A 22,398-nucleotide genomic window follows, 5' to 3' on the forward strand; every position below is an offset into this window, starting at 1 on the left:
TATTTACATGTACAGTTAATCCGCGTTTTAAAGAAATGTGTATCAGTCAGGGCACTGGTTAACAAACAGACGGAAACTCGCTTCACATGGTGCCATGGGACCAGGTCGGCCGATAACTAGACATGCCACGCCCCTCAGCACAAAGACTGTATTCGACATGACTAGACAACTTACTTGACAACTAGTAGACAACTACGTTGATGAAAGTTATACATCCAGGTAGTAAGATACGCCAAAAATAATTACTCAAGCAACTGGATAAAGTTTTGAAAAGTTTGAAAACTTTATCCAGTTGCTTGAGTAATTATTTTTGGCGTAGTAGACAACTACTCCAGATCAAAGTCATTCAAATCCTGGACAGGACATCTCGGTTGGGGTTGCGCCCATGCTTGATCAAGGATGTGTCTCAAACACCTTTCTGGGGGAAGGGCTAGCAACTCCTCCCTGTAAAGGTACACCCTGCTACTGAAACAGCAAGGAAACCTGCTGATCATTGTGCGTTGAGGAACAGACGAACGAACAAAAGAACGAACAAGACAAACTTGTTGGCTACAACACCACGTTACATTTGTATCTCAAAAGTAATAGCAGCTGTTTTGCATTGATATTCGAACTACAATAACTGGCAACATTCTCATTGATAGATACTATCTAAAAGAACTTCACTATATACACAGGTACAGAACTGTATGTAGGTAATATTCTAATGTACAGGTAACTTTGTTACAGATTCCACTTCAACACAACAAGCAGAAGGCACCTGTACAGTATGACCATTGGCAGCATAACAATATAACAATAGAAAAGTTTTATTGCAAATTCCTGCCCGTAGGCTAATTGCAAGTACATGTACATGTAACACGGAGTGGACGGACAGACAATAATGAACAGTATAACAAATGTCTACTCTAGTCTTAACTACTGCCAAGTTCTAACTTATTGAGTTCGACTTCTTTTTCCGAGACTGTGGAAGACGAATGATCCCACTTTTTCTGTGATATGTGGGTTTTGTGATGTTAAGAGGAGAGTAGTTTTCTTTTCGTCTGAAAACGTATAAGGGTATTTTGACAGCCACAACAAATATATAATGTTACAACAAAAAGAAAAATAACAATAGTGATGATGGTAAGACAGCATTACTCATGCAAGTGATGATACATCAATGAAAAAGATTAGCATACATCAGATGGTCTTAAGATACTATTTCAGACAATTATCAAACATTCCTGACACCATCAATATGTGTTTTGTATTTCTACTGTGCTACAGAATTGTTTCCATCGCGATCTTAAAACATCACGAAAACGTCTTTCCACTCCTACTGCAAAATCACATCCCCATTGAAATTTACAATTTAATCTTCCAAAGTCAATGTTTTAAATGGAATGTGCCATTTTGTTTAGAGGAGTTTTGGCACAGGTAAAAGAAATTCAAAGTTCAGTTGTCATCATTGAGTCTTTGTGTTCTTCCTCTTCGTTGTAGTGTGCCAGAGCAGTGCTGTCGAATGTTCTCATGGCTTCAGCTACGCTCTGGCTGTAGGACCGGTTTTTGCCGCCCTCCGAGACGTCCGAGTCGCTCATGAAAACACCTCTTTTCCTCCCCTGGGACTTCTTTGGCACAGTCTGTTCTGGAGCAAGCTGGAAGGAAATTGACAAAAAGAGTAAAGAAGTTAAACAGCTACAAGTAATTTTAAACAACTACATTTTATCTATATTTCTAATACTGTAATTCTTGATTTGTTAACTGTAACTTAATTTTAGCTGATTTAATGGTCACTTAAGTCAACAGCTAAAATTTCATAATCGGAAATATTTGATCACTAATATTTGAGACAGTGATGTTTGTTCCCACCGTTAAAATTAAGTGCCGTGACCTTCTCCATTTTCCCCCAACCGCTATATTCTCCTGCCGCCATATCAAAGTGATTTACTGTATATATATGCATTTGAACAATTTTGTCATGTGTCAGTAGCTGTTTAAAGCTAGCAGGGTATCCATCCTAATTCGAGCTCCAGTTTGCTCCTCTGAATGTGCCTCAGTCTGAAGAATAGTCTGACACCTGTCGACTGAGAAATGATTGGCAGTAAAATATTTGTCTAAAGTAAAGGTGAGAGTTCTGAATGGCTACGAGTCACAAAGTCCATTATAAAGGCATGGTTACAATGTTTTTGAGAAATATTTCATTCTTGGAAGAATGCAGGATGTGAGGAACAAACGTTTCAATGGGGATGGAATCCAGACTACATTATGTACTGTGGAGATGTGACCCCTGAGAGGTGTGAAATGGTGCTAGAATGATCCAAAGAAGCTATAGATATCAGGCAAGGGAAGGCCATTTAGAAGCTGATGTGGTTTCATTGCAAACTGGAAATTGGTACATAGGCAGATATAATGGGAGAGTAGCTGAGATTTCAGTTGTCTAAAGTCAGTCCAGTTCTTACCGTATCCTGGTTACTGCCAGAAGCAGCTGTATCCGCAGCTGGGTCGCTGTTGCTTGACCTCTGTGACGACCTTTCGTTGTGATCGTGGGTGTGGACGGAAACCACGGTTACCAGGGTGTGGTTACTCGTGTCGCTAACCTCGTCTCCGGCCAGGCTGTCACCACCTGCATGGGGGGGGGGGGGGGGGGGGGCATTAGGCATTCATGCGCCGTTACTTACTGTAAGACATTACCAAGGATGTCTTGAGGTTTCGGAGAAAGAGTGGGCAAGAGATGAAGGTCACCAGCAGGCTGAGCATATCAGACAGCTTCAAACAGCAGCTGGACTAGGCTGATGTACCATGCAAGGCTGTCTCCAGCTTAAAATCTTTTTCTGTCCAACTCATTGTCTAGGTGCTGTTTCTTTTTAATTTTCATTGTTGAATCTGTCATTTTAAGCTTTAAAAAATACATTTTCATCAGTTTTATCTCATGAAATTCATATTTTTGGGGACGAAAGGGGTAAAATTATTTCCCGTTCGAAGAAGCAAATTTCTGTCCTGGGATGGAAGGACGGGTCCTGGAGACAGCCTTGGACACCCTAGCCAGATGGAATCACCCTTAAAAGAGTTCTTAAGTCCAGAGGGGGGAGTTATATTTTAATAGATGATAATTTTAGGAAGTAAAGATGAATACTTTTTACAGTATACGATAAAGTACCCGCTAGTCCCGACTGCGCATCAAAAAGCTTCAGGTGACCCTCTATTTTCTGATTAATTGAATTAAACAACCTCAGCCTATGGCTTATTTCAATGTGCCTGACAAGGCCTGACAAATTTAGATTACAAAAAGAATGTCAGGGTGGTTAAAAAAAACCCGTCTTGCTTTGTCTTCTTTTATATCTTATCAACAACTGGCCTTCTTATTGTGCTTAACCCCCCTCATCTATGCCAAGAATACTCACCATTAAAGATGTATGTTTACACATAGGGATTACATGGGTAGGGTCTGCAAGGGTTTAGTGAGTATCATATTGTTTTAAAAAACACACCTTGTGTAATTCACCATAAGCAAAATTCTGTAAAAGTTGGCTGATTATGTATTCATTGACTCATAATGTGGACTTCAGAACTCCTTTAATTATTGGCCGGCCCAAGTATTGGCCCCAATCCTGGGAGGAGCCATTGCAGCCCCAGACAACGAGGTTTGTGATACACAACCTATTGCTGGTGGAGGTCGCAACCATCGGGCCGGCCGTTAGAAGCGCAACTCAGTCAGGCTAGGTTACACCCCTATGTTGTGACAAGCCTATGTTAGCACTAAGGTTATGGGGTGTAGGAACAGTTAGAGACAGATTTCCTGTAAGAAAGTGGAGAAAATCTCAGAAGCGAGAAGATTCTGATGCACTATTTCACCTATGTGAGAGAACAGAAGACGTATACTACATGCAGTCTGACTACTGAGGAAGCTTGTTGTTAGATGAGTTGGCTGAATGTGGCGATAACGTCTCCAAACGGAAACTATGCAGCTCTAGCATTGTCTGTGACAGCTGAAGACAGTGCAAGCAGTGATGGGAGTAGCCTCGCTGCACTACCTAAATACAGGACTTAGGCCATGTTGGTTCGAATGGAATGGAAAAAAAAGGATAGGAAAATGGATACTACTCTCAACGTAGAATGACGAGAAAAAAGTCAAAGAAAAAGATGTGAAAGAACGAAAAATGAAGAATCTATAAAATTGTTCCATGTACAATACTCTGTGTGTTAAGTCATTTGTTCAACCTTCCTGACCATGTAGATTTCAGGATGATGGCATTTTTTTTGCCCAGCTTGTCTTTTTTTTCCGCATGCACGCTCGCATCAGTTTTGGGGTTCTGAGAGGATGCCATCCATATAATCAAATCAACATGACCTTAGTGGATGAAAAAGACAGCGGAGGGTGAAGGCGGCCCACACCAGCATCAGCTGCCAAAGCTGTGAGGAGGACAGTCTTAAGTTACTGCTGTTTTAACGGCACTCACCAGTGTCATCCTCGCCCCGCTGGAAAATGTCCAGGTTGATCGCTTCGGAGTACTTCTTGGAGCGGGTTGCATCACCGTCATCTGTGTTGATTCATTCATATGCAGTGATTTGTTTGTTTCAAATTGTTTGTTTGTCTATTTAATTTTGTTCATTCATCTCGGTAGGGACAAGATATCGGACAGTTCAAAGCACAACACATTCAGAACCTAATTGTGTGACCCCTTACATCCAATCCTTACACGTCACACGTACGAAATGGACTATGAGTATGGATATGATTTTGCAATTTGACGCACAAATATGTTCTGTTATGTACATTTCAGTGCATTGTTTGTATATGTGCACCTTAAAGGGCCTCCCTGAAAATCAGTGCTAAGCACTGTACTACCCCTAAGTAAAAGAATACAGAAATAAATAAATAAAACAGAACTACTTAACTGACTCATTCTCAATATTTTACCCCTGTTTTGGCAACATTTAGAACCTCAGGAGAATGGCCCTATATAAGAATCTTACCCAGTCTTGTTCATTGCTTGCTGATTACAACAAAATAGCATTTTTGCTGGCTCATTAAAGTTTCAAAAGCTTAGACTTTTCTGGTGGTGCTGAACTGTGCCATGCTCCAGTTTCTTGCAACTCAATCATAATCTGTCTAGCAAGTATGATCAGGTGCAGAGACATTGCAATGACAAAAAGATAAAAAATCAACGGACACACACACACACACATCCACACACAGACAAACACAAACTCACACACTCACACACTCACACACACACACAAATACATGTTTGAGTACACACAAACACAGACACTCAATACATATACATATACACACATACATTTCATACACACACACACACACACACACACATACACACACATTCATACACACATTATAGCTATCACAAAGCTATGGCTACAAGGACATGAAACACATACCTGAAATCATCGCTATGACTCCTCTGAAATGATTTCCTCTGTTTTCCGGATCTTCGGTCTAGAGAACAAACACAAACAGAGGCGAGCATCAAATCATAGCTGAATCATGTGAATACTACATTGTGTAGAACTATACATGTAAGTTGATGAATATAATTTTGTAGATTTACCCAATCAATCAAATTATGGAAGCCATAGAAAGCAACATCACTCAGCACAATCAAAGAAAGCTTGAAAAATAAGATAAAATGAAATAAGTTGGTCACCTTACGTGTAAATTTGGAAACATTTGAAAACCTAATTTTTTTGGCTTTTAGTTCAGGTATCTTTGCAACTTTGCATCTTACAACAGAAAAAAAAGATACCGTAGTGTCAGAAGGAAAGCAAAGATTGTGAAATTTACTCCAAATCCAATGAGAAGTTGAAATGAAAGGGTTCCAACGTATGATACCCTTGGAATTTGAAAATCATCTCAATGTGCGTTTAACATAGCTGAGCATACAACACGCTATAAAATGACAGCTGAAACAAGTTTTAACTGTTATTTCCAATACAAAAATTGGACACTGAGCTTGACTTCTTTGCAAGAGGAATCAAGGAAGCCATTTACATCAGGGCCGTACAACCATCCCTCAACAAAGACGGCGGGCGCCACAGACTTTCCACTACTTATGATCCACTGCTCACCAAGTCACGTGTGCTATCTGCATAACGTGACGTCATCCCAGCGGTGGATTGCTCACTCCTTGACAAAGACTGGTGTCATACAGTCGAAAATTTGGGTAAGTCCAATTCTTGTGTTGGAAATTACAGTTAAAACTTGTTTCAGAATGATTTCTACCAACACAACACAGATGAACTTTCAAGCTAATATGACAGAAGCATCTTACTGTACGGGGAGCTGGGCGTTCTTCATTGTCAAGATTTTGTGGTGCCATGTACTGGAGAAAATTGCAAAAGAATGATCATGATTTAACAAAGGCTGTAAACCAGTCTGACTGTTGTGCTGATTTGAAAGATTTTTGAAAAAACACTGAGAAATGTTAACAATTTTCATGTAATTTTTCTTACCAGCATCATCATACAAGCATGATGAATGATCATGAACGATATACCATTCAGTTAAGCAGACGTCATGATTTCAAATCAAGAGTTATAATAATGGTACACAAATAAATGTGTCATACCTGACCTCTAACTGAACCCTAACTCTAAAACAGGGGTGTCGGAACAAAGGGCTGTCCCCATTTGGCCAACACAGTCACTAGTAGAGCCAAAAATCGCATGCATAATGCTAACTGACAAGAAGCATTTCTACCACAAAGGACGCCACTGAAAGTGATAAAGAAGCGCTTCGTCCTCCCAAAAAGTGATAACAAATTTGGCAAATGCGATATTTTTGCAATCCTTTCTTCCCATTTTGCCAACACAGTTGAGCAATTACAAGTTTGCAGTACCTGACAGTCAGCCCTATTAACAACCCAATATCAATAGATAAGTCTTATTCAGTCCCGTTTTCTCAGCTTTCAGCCCTTTTAGAGTTGGTAGTATCCCTGTAACAGTGGGGTTCAAGTGCCACCGACAGACCAGTCTAACCGGTCTGGACCATTTAGCCTGGTGGTTAGCGCGTACGGTCTGTGGGCTGGCAGGCCCGGTTTTGATCCCTGGGAGATAGGAGACTGTTCTACTCACCCCTTAGAATCTGGCGCTCTCATCACTAAGGCCTGGGTTCGATTCCCGGTGTGGGAACCACTGAAACGCGAGTAGAAACAGACTCCTGGCTCCTGGGGATCAAACCCAGGCCCGCCAGTCCAATGGCTGCATGCCATGACCGATAGGCTAAAAGGTCCGGACCAGTTAGACTGGTCAGTTAGTGGCACTTTAACCCCACTGTTACATACCTTGTGGAAGGAGTGGTGGTTTGCGGTGGACCAGTGCAGCGTGCTGGTGTTGGTAAAACTGCCGACCTCCGTCACGCGGGTCGTCTCCATCTCCAGAGACTCGTGGGACTCAGACTTGCCGGCGGAGAACCCTGAGGAGGTGTTCCCAAACTCCTGCTGAGAAAAGCAGTTGCACAAGCAACACCCAGGCTCTCCTTTTGCTTGTTTGGGCTGTGTGCAACTCCAGTCCTAGAGGGAAAAAAATTAGTATTAGACCCATTTGTATAGCTAACAGGAAGCTTCTAAGTGGTGTACTCTGCGCATGTGATGGTGAAGACATTTTTAAAGATTGTGATTTTGGATTAAGGTCTTCCCAAAAAGTTGCTAAGTCAGCTGCTATGTCTGGTATACGTAATATTATACGTGATATAACCCATTCCTGCAACACACATTCAAAGCTTAGCTTAAGTCTGTTATTCAAAGAGAGAGTACTCACACTGAGAAGGAACACAGAGAGAGTACTCACACTGAAGTGGAACACAGAGAGAGTACTCACACTGAGAAGGAACACGGAGAGAGTACTCACATTGAGGAGGAACACGGAGAGAGTACTCACACTGAGAAGGAACACAGAGAGAGCACTCACACTGAGAAGGAACACAGAGAGAGTACTCACACTGAGAAGGAACACGGAGAGAGTACTCACATTGAGGAGGAACACAGAGAGAGTACTCACACTGAGAAGGAACACAGAGAGAGTCCTCACACTGAGGAGGAACACGGAGAGAGTACTCACACTGAAAAGGAACACAGAGAGAATACTCAGACTGAGGAGGAATACACAGAGAGTACTCACACTCAGAAGGAACACAGAGAGAGTACTCACACTGAGAAGGAACACAGAGAGAGTACTCACACTGAGAAGGAACACAGAGAGAGTACTCACACTGAGAAGGAACACAGAGAGAGTACTCACATTGAGGAGGAACACAGAGAGAGCACTCACACTGAGAAGGAACACAGAGAGAGCACTCACACTGAGAAGGAACACAGAGAGAGCACTCACACTGAGAAGGAACACAGAGAGAGCACTCACACTGAGAAGGAACACAGAGAGAGCACTCACACTGAGAAGGAACACAGAGAGAGTACTCACACTGAGAAGGAACACAGAGAGAGCACTCTCACTGAGAAGGAACACAGAGAGAGTACTCACACTCAGAAGGAACACGGAGAGAGCACTCACACTGAGAAGGAACACAGAGTACTCACACTGAGAAGGAACACAGAGAGAGCACTCACAATGAGAATGAACAGAGAGAGAGCACTCACACTGAGAAGGAACACAGAGAGAGCACTCACACTGAGAAGGAACACAGAGAGAGCACTCACACTGAGAAGGAACACAGAGAGAGTACTCACACTGAGAAGGAACACAGAGAGAGCACTCTCACTGAGAAGGAACACAGAGAGAGTACTCACACTCAGAAGGAACACGGAGAGAGCACTCACACTGAGAAGAAACACAGACAGAGTACTCACACTGAGAAGGAACACAGAGAGAGCACTCACACTGAGAAGGAACAGAGAGAGAGTACTCACACTGAGAAGGAACACAGAGAGAGTACTCACACTGAGAAGGAACACAGAGAGAGTACTCACACTGAGGAGGAACACAGAGAGAGTACTCACACTGAGAAGGAACACAGAGAGAGTACTCACATTGAGGAGGAACACAGAGAGAGCACTCACACTGAGAAGGAGCACAGAGAGAGTACTCGCACTGAGAAGGAACACAGAGAGAGCACTCACACTGAGGAGGAACACGGAGAGAGCACTCACACTGAGAAGAAACACGGAGAGAGTACTCACACTGAGGAGTAACACAGAGAGAGTACTCACACTGAGGAGGAATACACAGAGAGAGTACTCACACTGAGAAGGAACACAGAGAGAGTATATACACTGAGAAGGAACACAGAGAGAGTACTCACACTGAGAAGGAACACAGAGAGAGTACTCACACCGAGAAGGAACACAGAGAGAGTACTCACACTGAGGAGGAACACAGAGAGAGTACTCACACTGAGAAGGAACACAGAGAGAGTACTCACACTGAGAAGGAACACAGAGAGAGTACTCACATTGAGGAGGAACACAGAGAGAGTACTCACACTGAGAAGGAACACAGAGAGAGTACTCACATTGAGGAGTAACACAGAGAGAGTACTCACACTGAGGAGGAATACACAGAGAGAGTACTCACACTGAGAAGGAACACAGAGAGAGTATATACACTGAGAAGGAACACAGAGAGAGTACTCACACTGAGAAGGAACACAGAGAGAGCACTCTCACTGAGAAGGAACACAGAGAGAGTACTCACACTCAGAAGGAACACGGAGAGAGCACTCACACTGAGAAGGAACACAGACAGAGTACTCACACTGAGAAGGAACACAGAGAGAGCACTCACACTGAGAAGGAACAGAGAGAGAGCACTCACACTGAGAAGGAACACAGAGAGAGCACTCACACTGAGAAGGAACACAGAGAGAGCACTCACACTGAGGAGGAACACGGAGAGAGCACTCACACTGAGAAGAAACACGGAGAGAGTACTCACACTGAGGAGTAACACAGAGAGAGTACTCACACTGAGAAGGAATACACAGAGAGAGTACTCACACTGAGAAGGAACACAGAGAGAGTACTCACATTGAGAAGGAACACAGAGAGAGCACTCACACTGAGAAGGAACACAGAGAGAGTACTCACACTGAGAAGGAACACAGAGAGAGTACTCACATTGAGGAGGAACACAGAGAGAGTACTCACACTGAGAAGGAACACGGAGAGAGCACTCACACTGAGAAGGAACACGGAGAGAGCACTCACACTGAGAAGGAACACAGAGAGAGCACTCACACTGAGGAGGAACACGGAGAGAGTACTCACACTGAGGAGGAACACGGAGAGAGTACTCGCACTGAGAAGGAACACAGAGAGAGTACTCACACTGAGAAGGAACACAGAGAGAGTACTCACACTGAGAAGGAACACAGAGAGAGTACTCACATTGAGAAGGAACACAGAGAGAGCACTCACACTGAGAAGGAACATGGAGAGAGTACTCACACTGAGGAGGAACAAGCAGCAGCCTGTGCACAGCAAGAACACCAGGATGATGCTCGCTGCAATGATGGCGACTTCATGCTGTTCTAAAGTGCTTCCCCCATCCGGTGTTGCAGTGGAGTTTGTAGTGAAGTTTCCAGAAGTGGTGGAGTTAGCCATGGTACTGAATGTAATGCTGTTATCAGTAGGAAAGACACCATCAGTGTTGTTAAGATCTGCATCTGTTGTTGTGGCTGTGTCGTTGCTGTCAGTGTTTGCCTCCTGCGCGGTCTGTGTCGTAACCTTTGAAGTGACAACATCGGTAGTTGCAGCGGCAGTTGTTGTGGTACTTTTCGTGCTCGCTTCTTTCGTGGTCTGAGGGTTTTTGGTTGTTGGAACATCTGCAGCACTTGCGTCAGTTCTGTCCGCTGTTGTGGCTGCACCAGTGGTGATGCGGCTGGTAGCACCAGTTGTGTCTGAATCAGTGGTAGCACGGCTGGTAGCACCAGTTGTGGCTGCACCAGTGGTACTTGTGATGAGACCGGTAGCAGGTCCTGTTGTCGCTATTGTTTCAGCTTTGGTGACCATGTTGGTTGTGATGGCAGTTGTGGCTGCATCAGTGGTAGCACGGCTGGAAGCACCAGTACCGGTGATGAGACCGGTAGCAGGTCCTGTTGTCGCTATTGTTTCAGCTTTGGTGACCATGTTGGTTGTGATGGCAGGAGCGGTTTGAGCCTACAGTGGTGGCACAGTGATCAGTATGTATGGCGGAAACCCTTTTTTTTTGGAAACTGACCAAAATTGATGCACACACATAATCAAAGCAACATGGCCTGAGAAGCTATAGATTGTGAGTAAAGGTGACAGACATCAACCATGGGAAGGAGAAAAAATTCAAAGACGCCTGTTGTTTCCACTCTGAGACACAACTACATGTACTACTCATCATCATCATCGTCATCGGTCGACCCCCGGGGGGGACGGGGCAAGTCCATGGACAACTTCCGACCACACAAGTCTATCTGCCATAGCCGCACTAAGGTCTTCCATGTACTACTGACAACATCAAGGATTGATGTGTTCAAAAATTCCTATTTCCCAAGAACCATTAGTAGTAGAATGGAACTCGTCGTCATCAAGTACTGTAGGAGCTTCCTCACTAAGTAGCTTTAAAGAACGGTTGCAGTCAGATATGCAAAGACTAGGTGTAACAGACCATTTGGTGTAATATGACCAGCTGCTGCCGCGCCGCGTGCCTGCGAAGCTGGTGTGTTACGCCTAATGGCAGTTATACCGGCTATATAGATACAGACAGATACAGATCAAGATGTCTCACCTGACACAGGTGGAAGATGATGAGAAGATTGACACCTGCCAGCAGCAGCATCCTTGGTCCAGCCATGCTGATCATCGAGTGTTCTCACTGGAGAGCAAGTGGGGAAAGCAGAAGTCTAAGACTTGTAAATATCAGAAGGGAAACATAGTCAAGTCAAAGTCAAGTCAAAGTTTATTGCACAATGATTGTAACAGGTACAATGTATGGCAAAATACTACTGGCTATTCATATTAAACTACACAATGTAGAACAAACTACAGGAAGGTTCTAGGTAACGTTATACAATGTTGTCAATCGTAGACAATATCAACGCAATGGAGGTACGCAATGGTAGATAATATCAACAGGAGATACAAAAGAGAGTTGTACAATAATATAAGACATTATCATACAATTACATGATAGGGAGTTGAATGTACGTCTTACATAAGTAAGTGAAAAGGGTTGACTGTATTATGGCCCCAAACAAAAATTCAAGGCCTGAGGATTACACACTAGCAAAAAGAGCAGTTGGCCCCTATTAAATATGACACAACTACTTTAAATCTTGAGATGCTTGCAGTGCTTTTATTTTTACGTTTTTTTTAAGTGACCTCTCACTGCAAAATCATGACACCAGGAATATGCATTTCTACCGTACAGAATTAGGGAGAACGAGCTAGGGCACTATGCACTGAAAACATATATAAGTGAGAACCTCATGTACTTGTGTCATTTATTCGGTACGCTTGAAAAAGCTATCACGACGAAACCGGTCGTGGTACTAGACTGAATAAAAGTTCTAAATGGGAACTACGCGGCTCCAGATGTCTTACTGAGGGACGACTGCGGTGTGAAAGATGTCGGTTAGCTTGAGGGAATGAATCCACTCTACTTAATACTGTACAGAATTGTTTCAACTACTGAAAAACACACACCAAAAACCTGCGGAACCCATGAAATTAAGTCATTGCAAAAAGTATGAATTTACAGTATAGAAGACAATAATAACTTCATATAAGGCAAATACTGCAGGCCTCACCGATAAAAATACACTCCCTCTCTGCTGAAGTTCAACACCTTTCACCTAATGCCCTTGTTCTGTCCTTAACAACAATGCTAAAGTTCACCTCCGCTTTCCCACTGATTTATTGATAGCTTGAAGACTTTGACAAGTTGAAACTTACAGGTGTGTGTGTGTGTTTACATAATGTGCACAAACTTGTGTTGCGCAACAAAGCTACTGCGGTTTTCACAGTGGCTACACCCTATGTACTGACACCCAAATGTTCCGACAGCCCCTAACAATAACCTTAACCCTAAAATAGGGGTGTTGGATTAGGTACGGGTGTCACGACATAGTGACATTGGAACACAGGGGCATCAGAAAGTAGGAGCGTCGGAACATATATAGGGCTGTCTCTATGCATGATAGTCTATTGACTGGAAGGCAGTATTTCTGAAAGCACTCATAGCTAAAGCTATAACGTTACTGTCATAACGTTTGCAAAAGCTGTAATGTTACTAACTAACGTATAGATCATGTTCGGAAGTGATCAGGCATTCTGAGGAAGGCAACAGTGGTCGTTGAAAATTTGATCCGTGTATATTTTTGTGCTGGAAGAAAGTCTAGCATTGTGCTATAACTAACGTGTAGGTTTATCTACTTAAGGAGGGCAAACCTGAACTTTGTAGCTTACCTGCCGTGGTATGTATGGGAGGCTATGAGTAAGTCATGGTAAGGGTTGGCTATTGTGGCATTCATGCCGGTTTGCTGAATGTTGGTGGGAGGGGGGCAGAGGATTTTACGCTTTAAGTTCAAACACATCTGTCCCTTTCACAGCTTGCACTCACCAACAGTACAGAACTGTGGCACATGTACGGATTACTTCACCAGTCCTGCTCTGTGATACAAACAGCGCTTAGAATGGTTACACCTGTGTCCCGACACCCCTATGTCCTGACAGCCCTATATTCCGACACCCCTATGGCCTGACACCCACCTGTCCTGACACCCAATGCCCTGACACCCCAGGCCCCATTACCTGACACCCCTATGTTCCGACACCCCTATGTTCCAACACCCCTATGTCCTGACACCCCTATGTCCTGACACCCCTATGTCCCGACACCCATCTACCCCATGCCCTGACACCCCTGTGCCCCGACACCCCTATGTTCTGGTACCCCTATATTCCGACACCCCTTTGTTCTGACACCCCAATGTCCCGACATGCCTATGTTCCAACACGCCTATGCTCTGGTACCCCTATATTCCGACACCCCTATGTCCCGACACCCCCATGTCCTGACACCCCCATGTCCTGACACCCCTATGTTCCAACCCCTATATTCCGACACTCCCTCACCCTAACCCTTCACCACTTCTGAGCTGCTCTCCGACCAGAGTAAGGGTTCCGACTGGTTTTTGACGTGCCTTTGTAGGTATGGGCTTTGAAGAAACAAAAAAATGACAAAGTAGAAAGCCCGAAAAAAAGGTCTAAAAACAGATCAAAAACCAGCGGAAAATTTTGAGCAACAAACAACTTGAGACTTTGTCAAAACAGAGGAGTGGAGTCACACTGAAGAGGCGTGGCTCTGTGAATCCAGTGTGCTGGTCAAAGGTCTTGCATCTCTGATACTAGTGTTGGTTGTCATGCTCAAAGTAAATAGAACGGACTCCTTTTTTTTCTAAGAAGCAGACATTTTGGCCACACCCATTTTGAATTGTTGGTAACATGCTAAATTTGAAAATCAACAGGGAAACAGAATCTAAGAGGGAAGTCTGTATGCCTAATGATTATAAGTCATACAGCTGCAGGTTCTAACTTCCTGGGACAGATGTGTGAACCTTGCAGACCAAGAATTTCAGAAAGTCAGCTTGCTGTTGTTGTAACAAATTCTAAAAGCTTTTCATATCATATATTATTAAGCTTCTCTAGTCCAGGGCATCTAACATTCAGGGGATGAAGCTACACATACCTGTTTAGGAGATATTCCCACTGCAGTAGATAGCTTCTCAGTCAGTCCACACTAGTTTCCTTACTTGCTTAGTGTGAATGTTCAAGTAGTGAGATCAGTCCTGTGGCTAGTGAGTCCTGGATCAGAAGTTGGAGAGTTTGTATCCCGACCGTTGTCGCTCAGTGGATTCTTCTGCTGCTGGAAAGGGTTGGTAGTTAGGTGAGGACGTTGTTTAGCCACGGATCACAGTTCTAGATGTATGTTGAAAAGAGAGGAATTTCCCTTGTAACATTGCTAGTTCTTTGAATCAATGCCAACTGTTCAAGGTGCCTGTCCTTGTCACCACTTTTCCCAAAAATTACTTTTCTGACAGCTTAACAGGATGGAGATCCATTTCCAACTACAAAAAAGCCGCTAAGATTAAAAACCCTGCCCCCGAGGCACACCCTTAACCGGGTCACATTAGTTAACCCACAACACATATTAACCACCCTAAGCTGTACCACACCCTCCCGACACAACACAGCCACACATCCGGGATTCTCAGGCAACTACTGGGAGAATCTTAACCCTGCGAGGAACATACTTGAGATTTACGCACCTTTTCTTGAGATGCTGTCTCGGTAACTCCTCTTCCTTGTGGTGTCAGCCGATAGAGTGACCTGTTCCGTGCCCCAACAAGGAAGTGCCCCCGAAAATGTTCCAGTAATGATTAACAACGGTAAAGTGACGTATTTGCTTTGTAGCTATAGGTGTTGAATACGCTTCACTCTGACTAAGATCTAATAAATAACCACACACGCAGGAACGGTCACTGCCGGCCTGTTTTATTCGAATACTAGTTTCACAAGTTGGAACAAACATTCTTACTTACATTATAACTGTACAGGTATACATGTATATCTAACTCAGGAGCATGACTGTACAATCATGTACTCCAATAGCAGTATTGACAGGAATGTACACGTTACTTTACGTAACATCAACAGTATCTTATCAGAGCATCTACAGGCTGAACAAACATCTCCGATACTTTTGTTAGTCAAGCAGTTACTTTGTGCAAGCAAGCAGAGCCCTTTGGTTCAAGAGTTGTCACTCAGTCTCTTCCCCACAACCCTCAACTTCTAAAAACGTCATTTCTTCTTAAGGCCACATCAAATTGGTTGCTTGTTTCTAGTTGGGAATTTTGCAAAAAAAGTTGAAGCCCTTAGGCTTGAATGACAAAAGTATGGTGGCTGCATTTCAAATCTGCCCAATGCAGTAGTACCCCATTTATAACTAAGAATTTACAATCATATGGAAAATTCCGTTGAGCATTTCAGTGTCCTGGTGTAACAGGACAGAATGTCAGTGGAATTTTCAGTGGAATTTCAGTGGAATTTTCATGTGCCCAGATGTGGAGAAAATGTTTGTAACAGATCAGCAAATATTGGTTGGAATTACAGTGTATTTTGGTCAAAAGTTTTCCATCACATTTTTAGCAGAGATATGATTCTTGTCACCATCAACAAAAATGTGGGGAAGGACAATTTCATTGTATTTGAAAGTTTGTGCCAAAAAATGTTGCAGAAATCATAATCACGAAACAAAGAATATATCATTCTACCTGCGAATTGAAAAGTTATGTTGAAATGACCGTACAGTTCTCTTGTTCATTACTGCATCAAACGTTGCAAACATCATGAAGACCACACATCAGGGTCCTTGCCAACACACTCCCTATTCTGTCGTTTGACAAAAGTTTCAAATTGTTTGTTTACAGTGGACATTCTGTCATGAAAGGCAAAATTGACATCCATGAATTTCTTCAGGTTGGTGAATGAAACACCAGCCCATGTTTCGATGACCACGCCTGTCATCTTCAGGGCAGTTCTGACTGGTTCACTTTGCACTGCAGCTATAGGTGTCACTGCTAGTGGCATTGTGTGACGCAATCGGTAGGGTGTTTCACCCACAACCGAAAGGTTGAAGTTGCAAAACAACCGATATGCCTTGATGTTGTGCCCTTGGGAAAGGCACTTTACACGACTTTCCTCACTTCACTAGGTGTAAATGAGTACCTAGCTTTGGTTGGGGGCGTCCCTTGGAAAGGACGTTAAATGGAGGTCCCGTGTTTGAAGAGAATCACACCTCGAGCACATTAAAGAACCCACTGCACTTATCAAAAAGAGTAGGGGTCCTTTCCGGTGTGAGTGGATCATACAAATCTGTCCGGATACGCAGCTTGTACTCTTCAGTACAAACCTGGTGTATTACGCCTTGAGACGGTTTACCTGGTATGCAATACAAACAAATAAACCAGTCAGAATTGCCCTGAAGAAGACAGGCGGTCAACGAAACGTTGGCTCTTGTTGAATGTGTGGTTGTGAATGAAGAGCTTTGTTATAGAGCAAAATTGACACGTTTGAGATAAAAATGAGAACGGGAGTAGATTGAGATGGTGACAGAAAAAGATGTAGAGCTGGCTAGAACCCCTGTCAACTCAAAGGAGATAAAATCTAGCATGTATTGCATCCTACACTTCCTCAGTATTGCCATTGTTGCACTTAACTAGTAGAAAACGTTCTGATAAAAGTACCAGTATGTACGACATCTAATCTTGTCTGACAAACCTTACATACTCTAATCTCACAGCTTTAAATCTTTATACGAAGATGCATTTTTCTGTTAATTGCCACAGCAGAACAATTTACACTTAAGGCCAACCAACAAAACATATTTCACAGACATTCAAAATACTTAGTGACACAAGGACTTCAACTATCTTTAACTTAGCATTCTGATCAACAGGAAACCTGGATACAACTTTGCCAGACCATCACTGTCGGCCTGTACACCCCGACCAATCAAACCACGTGAATCGCATTGAAACTCAGATTCGTATCAGCCATTTCCCGACAAATCCCTTTCTAACTTGCGTTAACAACTACACAATCTCGCCAGTGAGATGGTGGAGGGTGTCAGCTTTCCAAAGATGTTTTCAGATTGACAATTTTGGCACTTTGAAAGTGATTGAAAGTGACCGTAAAAAAAAATAGTTTCTACTATTTTTCTCTAAACGTTAAATTGCGGTCACTTTCAATCACTTCCAAAGTGCCAAAATTGTCAATCTAAAAACATCTTTGGAAAGCTGACACCCTCCACCATCTCACTGGCGAGTTTGTTTAGTCAGATGTAGCCGTTAACGCAAGTTAGAAAGGGATTTGTCAGGAAATGGCTGCAGATACGAATCTGAGTTTCAATGCGATTCACGTGGTTTGATTGGTCGGGGTGCTGTAGCGTGGACTACATCCACTTTTTGTCCACAAATCAAGCTCCTGTCTTTCATGATGTTCTACAAGTCCAAATATTCACTCCCAATAATCACAATTTATCATCAAAGATTTTGATTCAATGCATCCTTACACAGGAAGATAAACTATTGCACAGTATTTACATGTACATCACCGACACACTAACACTGGTAACAGAGATAAAAATTCCACTCAAATGAATCAGTTTCTTAGTTAGAATTGACATTAACATATTGAAAACATTCACCTAAAAATCCTGATTCTGCCAAGTACAGAGGCTTATAGCTCTCTTCATCAATACACAAACATTTCCAACAAGTCACAAAAGAAAAGCTTTGTGACAGAATTGTCCAAAACATTTTGGAAAATGTATGTTTAGCACTACAAGAATGACAGCTTTCTTTTTTCCAAACCATTCTGCACAAGCCTTCATTTGTACTGTCTTTGTCTCTAGGACTGTCCCTTTGTGACACCCTCCTCAGCAGGCCCGACTCGCTCGGTACGTTACCTCCCACATCGGCCCTGCTATTCCAAGCCGGTATTCTAGTTTCTGGTGACGTCACCACCAAAACAGCTTTCAGCCAATCAGAGGCTTTGCTCATATTGTTCAAAACCGCAAAGGTTGCCGGGAAGCTATCAGCCAATCAGGTTACGTCTTACATCGCTACTTTGGGTTCAGGACAAAATAACGGCTGTTTGTGCCAAATAAGGCAACTGTCAGTAAGGCCGCCAGATCTAGAATACCGGCTTGGAATAGCAGGGCCAATTAATGCGGGAGGTAACGAACCGAGCGAGTCAGGCCTGCCGAGGAGGGTGCTTTGTGATAGCCACCAGCTAGTCAAGCAGCCCCGGTTGTTTGTTATGCTGCAGCCAAGTCAGTCCTTCATTCACTCTTAGGCCACACCAATCTAATTTCTTGGTTAACAGATTTTTTTTAATTTTCAGCACAAAAAAAATCATGAAAACAGAAGGCTGGGGTGAAAACTTGCACCTGACCCTGTTCACACCCTGAAACTGTGTGCACCAAAGTACATTCTGTTTTCATGTTGATTTTGGAATTTAGCATTTTTTCCAAAAATCTGTTAACCAAGAAATTAAATTGGTGCGGCCTTATATCCATCAAATAAACTGAAAGAGGATGTATATGTTGGCATTTCTGTCTTTATAATATGTCTAGCTTTCTTACTTTTCCAGAGATTCTAACTATCTACATGTAATATCTTAAGTTCAAAATCTTACTCAACCAATGTTACTTCTCTACACATATAACGTTCGTATTGTATACTCAACCTGTTGGGCACTACAGGGTATTTGGCATATTTCACCACCACCACAACAACAACAACAGGTGTGTTTGATTCTATTAAAACTTGAGCAGTTTTGGCACAGTTGGTTACAGGTTACACTAACTTATTACTGTTTCATCCATTTTCCTGTTCATGATTATTATTCAGGTCCAAATATCAACACACTTTCCAGTCTCTTGTATGCAATTTGGTCTTCCTATATATAACCTCCATAGCTGAAGATGGAAACTGCAATATTCTAAAGACCTTTTTCTTCTGAATCAGCATATCATTGAAAACACAAATATTCACAGTGGACGCGTCTTACGAGGATGTTACCCCCCTCCCCACATCCACGACCTTGAAACAGTTTGTATTGCTGAGTAAACTGGAATGGCTGAAACCTCTAAATATCAATAAACTACTCTGTCGATTAATCAATCACATAACAAAGTAATCAATAAACGCTGGGATACCTATCTGAAGTACAACAATCAATATCATACCTATTGATAAGCTTTTTGACATTGATCATTATCGTCAATATTTTACAGTGTCACAAAATCCTATTATCAAGAGACCGCCATCATACCGAGGCCAACAAAACAAACATGAGAGATACAACAACAAACTTTAAGCAACTTATTGCTTTAGTACTTAAGGCCATGTTGATTTGATTATATGGATGACATTCTCCGGGAACCCCAAAATTGATGCGAGCGTGCGAATAAAAAAAAATTGGCAAAAACAATATTTGCCTTCATTATGAAATCTATGTGGTCAGGAATGATGAACAAAACTTAACACACAGAGTATGGTATACCAGATAATAGTTATATTTTTTCTCTTTCACATCTTCTTCCTTGACTTCGAAATTGACTTTGGCATTCTGTGACACATTAGTATCTGTTTTCCCAAATCATTTTTTTTGCAATTAACACCATAATATGTTTTCTCATTTTGCAGCTGTCTTTTTTTACATTATGGACCAAAACTTTTCGTTGTTTTTGGAAATGGACAAAAATCGATGCGTGCATGGATGTCACTCACTCACTCACTATCCAGTTTAACGTCTTCTGTTCCCCATCATCTGGGTGTTGGACATGCTTGCATGTTTGATGGCTGCTCGCCAGGTACCTCTGTCTTGCAGGTGCACATGGTGTAAGTTGAGGTGGTGGAAGTCCTCCCTGTCATCCATATAATCAAATCAACATGGCCTAAATGACTTCAATCTACTGACACAGACAAACTTTTCTGTAGACTCTTGTCCTGTCGTCCAGGAGTTCTCAGAAGGCGGCGACGTGTCAGCCCTCGTTGGTGGGAGCCGGCGTGTACACCACCTGGGCATCCCCATGGGAGTTCCATATCTTGTACTCAGATGAAGTGAACTCTTTTGCTGCAGGGCAAAGGAAGGGGAATCAGTTCTGATAAAGTCTCCATTATGTTTCTTATTCGTGAATAGTTTTATCAGGTTGGTAAGTCACTGAATAAAAAGGCTCTTTTTTTACACAACCAATTATAGATTTATTTAACAAACGTTTTGGTGACCATCTGTCACCTTCTTCAAGGCAATTCTGACTGGTTCACATAGCACTGCAGCACAGGTGTCACTGCTTATAGATGCATTCCCAAATTAAAGTATTTACATATTCTATATAATCACGAGGAATGACATCATAATTTGGGACCGCATTTGTAATAAAGAATGAAGAATTTGCCGTACTGATGATGGACTTGTGCTTGGTGTTGGGGTAGACCTGGATGGAGCGCGGGTCGATGTAACAGCCGCTCTGGGTGTAGTCACTCACCCGGAAGTACAGCTGCAACATCGGGGCAAGAAACCACATGTGTTACCATAGAAACCACATGTGTTACAAACCATAGAAAACACATGTGTTACAGAAGCCACACATGCAAGATTACCATAGAAACCACATAAAGTTACCATAGAAACCACATTGAGTAAGGTCATCATAGAAACCACACATGCAAGGTTACCATAGAAAACACATGTGTAAGGTTACCATAGAAACCACTCGTGTAAGGTTACCATAGAAACCACATATCTAGTAAGGTCACCATAGAAACCACACATGCACGGTTACCATAGAAACCACACCTGTAAAGTTAACAAACAACAGCAATCCTGTAAAAGTAGCAGAAGTGTGGGGTCGTGCTTGCTATCAAAGAAACAGATCTGGGTACATGTTCTGGCAGAGGATGGCTTTACTGGCTTGATACACGTATATCCTGATCCCTACATCAGGGGTTTTTCTAGAAAAAATAAACAAGAGGGAGCACACAAAGACGAGGGAGTGAATTCTATGTATTCGTGGGAGAATCGATCGCTGAGGGAATGCTGTATGCTTGGGATTAAGCTAAAATCTGAATTCGACAAGGGGGCGCTGTGCTGAAACAAGAGGGCGCAGATTTAGATGAACCCCTGCTACATGTACCTGAGCGTAGGAGTTGAGTCCTGTGCAGAAGGGGTCCTCCCGCAGCAGGCTGTGCGGGGGCGTGGCCATGTTGTCGGCGAACGTCACCGTCGCGTTCAGCTGCACCTCCAGCGACTTGGTGGGGAACTTCTGACCTGCAGGGCACACGGGAGGGAGGAGAAGATCGTGATTTGTCCCTTTTTTGTTAACTCCAATTCAACTCCAGCCTGGTGTTACGTTTTATCAAGGTTTACACAAGTATGATTAGAATAGCATCTCTTCTCCCTAGGTCAGAAACATAATGATTGACTTAACTGACCAAATAAGGGAAGCAGGCTAGGGGTTACAAATTCCCTACTCCATTTATTTTATAAGTTCTCGAAAAAAGGTGTCCAAGTCAACAAGTTGAAAATTGAATTTCATGGGAGGGAGGAGAAGACATCGTCATTCGCCACATTTTCTTTAGGAGTTCTGGAAGACAGACTGGAGGTTTGCAAAATTGAAAAGGGTAGGGCCCCCTTGAAAATGCACCCTCTCATACATTGTAACAATTAGGGGTGGATACCGGTTCAGCTTGATACGGTCCAAGTCCAAGCTTAGGTCCAGAGATTTAGGTTCAGGTCTGGACCTGAATCTGGACTTGATCCGGTCTACATGTAGTTGACATGTTTTGTTTTATCAAACCAATATTAAGCATAGCGAATTAAGACTGACATGCATGACTATAAAAGT

General features: G+C 42.8%; 2 protein-coding genes across 5 annotated transcripts in view; both read right to left on the bottom strand.

Annotated features, from left to right (window-relative positions):
• Nucleotides 1-15: 15 nt before the first annotated feature.
• LOC136434014 (uncharacterized) lies at nt 16-15,369 on the bottom strand. 4 transcript variants are annotated; one of them, XM_066426664.1, is made up of 10 exons: nt 15,254-15,369; nt 14,674-14,847; nt 11,713-11,799; nt 10,401-11,111; nt 7,284-7,511; nt 6,273-6,323; nt 5,383-5,440; nt 4,440-4,520; nt 2,442-2,605; nt 16-1,637 (listed from the first exon to the last, which is right to left on the bottom strand). In XM_066426664.1, the coding sequence occupies exons 3-10, from the start codon at nt 11,785-11,787 to the stop codon at nt 1,431-1,433; spliced, it is 1,575 nt and encodes a 524-aa protein (XP_066282761.1). In that variant the 5' UTR covers nt 11,788-11,799; nt 14,674-14,847; nt 15,254-15,369; the 3' UTR covers nt 16-1,430. The 4 variants fall into 4 exon arrangements, with proteins under 4 accessions (XP_066282761.1, XP_066282760.1, XP_066282762.1 ...); XM_066426663.1 differs by having other exon boundaries at nt 14,674-14,850; nt 15,254-15,366; XM_066426665.1 differs by lacking the exon at nt 15,254-15,369 and having other exon boundaries at nt 14,674-15,072.
• An 89-nt stretch (nt 15,370-15,458) lies between these two features.
• Nucleotides 15,459-22,398, bottom strand: part of LOC136434015 (AP-5 complex subunit mu-1-like) — a 35,152-nt gene continuing 28,212 nt past the window's right edge. The window contains exons 13-15 of the mRNA XM_066426669.1: nt 21,688-21,821; nt 20,955-21,051; nt 15,459-20,627 (exon numbers count right to left, since the gene is read on the bottom strand). Coding sequence (XP_066282766.1) covers nt 20,536-20,627; nt 20,955-21,051; nt 21,688-21,821 — 323 coding nt within the window. The 3' untranslated portion in view covers nt 15,459-20,535. The remainder of the gene's footprint in view (nt 20,628-20,954; nt 21,052-21,687; nt 21,822-22,398) is intronic.

Source organism: Branchiostoma lanceolatum, chromosome 4 (genome assembly GCF_035083965.1).
Source record: "Branchiostoma lanceolatum isolate klBraLanc5 chromosome 4, klBraLanc5.hap2, whole genome shotgun sequence".
In the NCBI taxonomy this organism is placed as follows: Eukaryota; Metazoa; Chordata; class Leptocardii; order Amphioxiformes; family Branchiostomatidae; genus Branchiostoma; species Branchiostoma lanceolatum.

Bases quoted from the DNA above. Each gene is read 5' to 3' on its own strand.
- LOC136434014 (XM_066426664.1), bottom strand. From the start codon at position 11,787: ATGATCAGCATGGCTGGACCAAGGATGCTGCTGCTGGCAGGTGTCAAT. The intron at 11,112-11,712 runs GTGAGACATCTT...CCACCACTGTAG, and splicing joins TCATCTTCCACCTGTGTCAG to GCTCAAACCGCTCCTGCCAT. The intron at 7,512-10,400 runs GTGAGTACTCTC...TTTTCCCTCTAG, and splicing joins GCTGCTTGTTCCTCCTCAGT to GACTGGAGTTGCACACAGCC.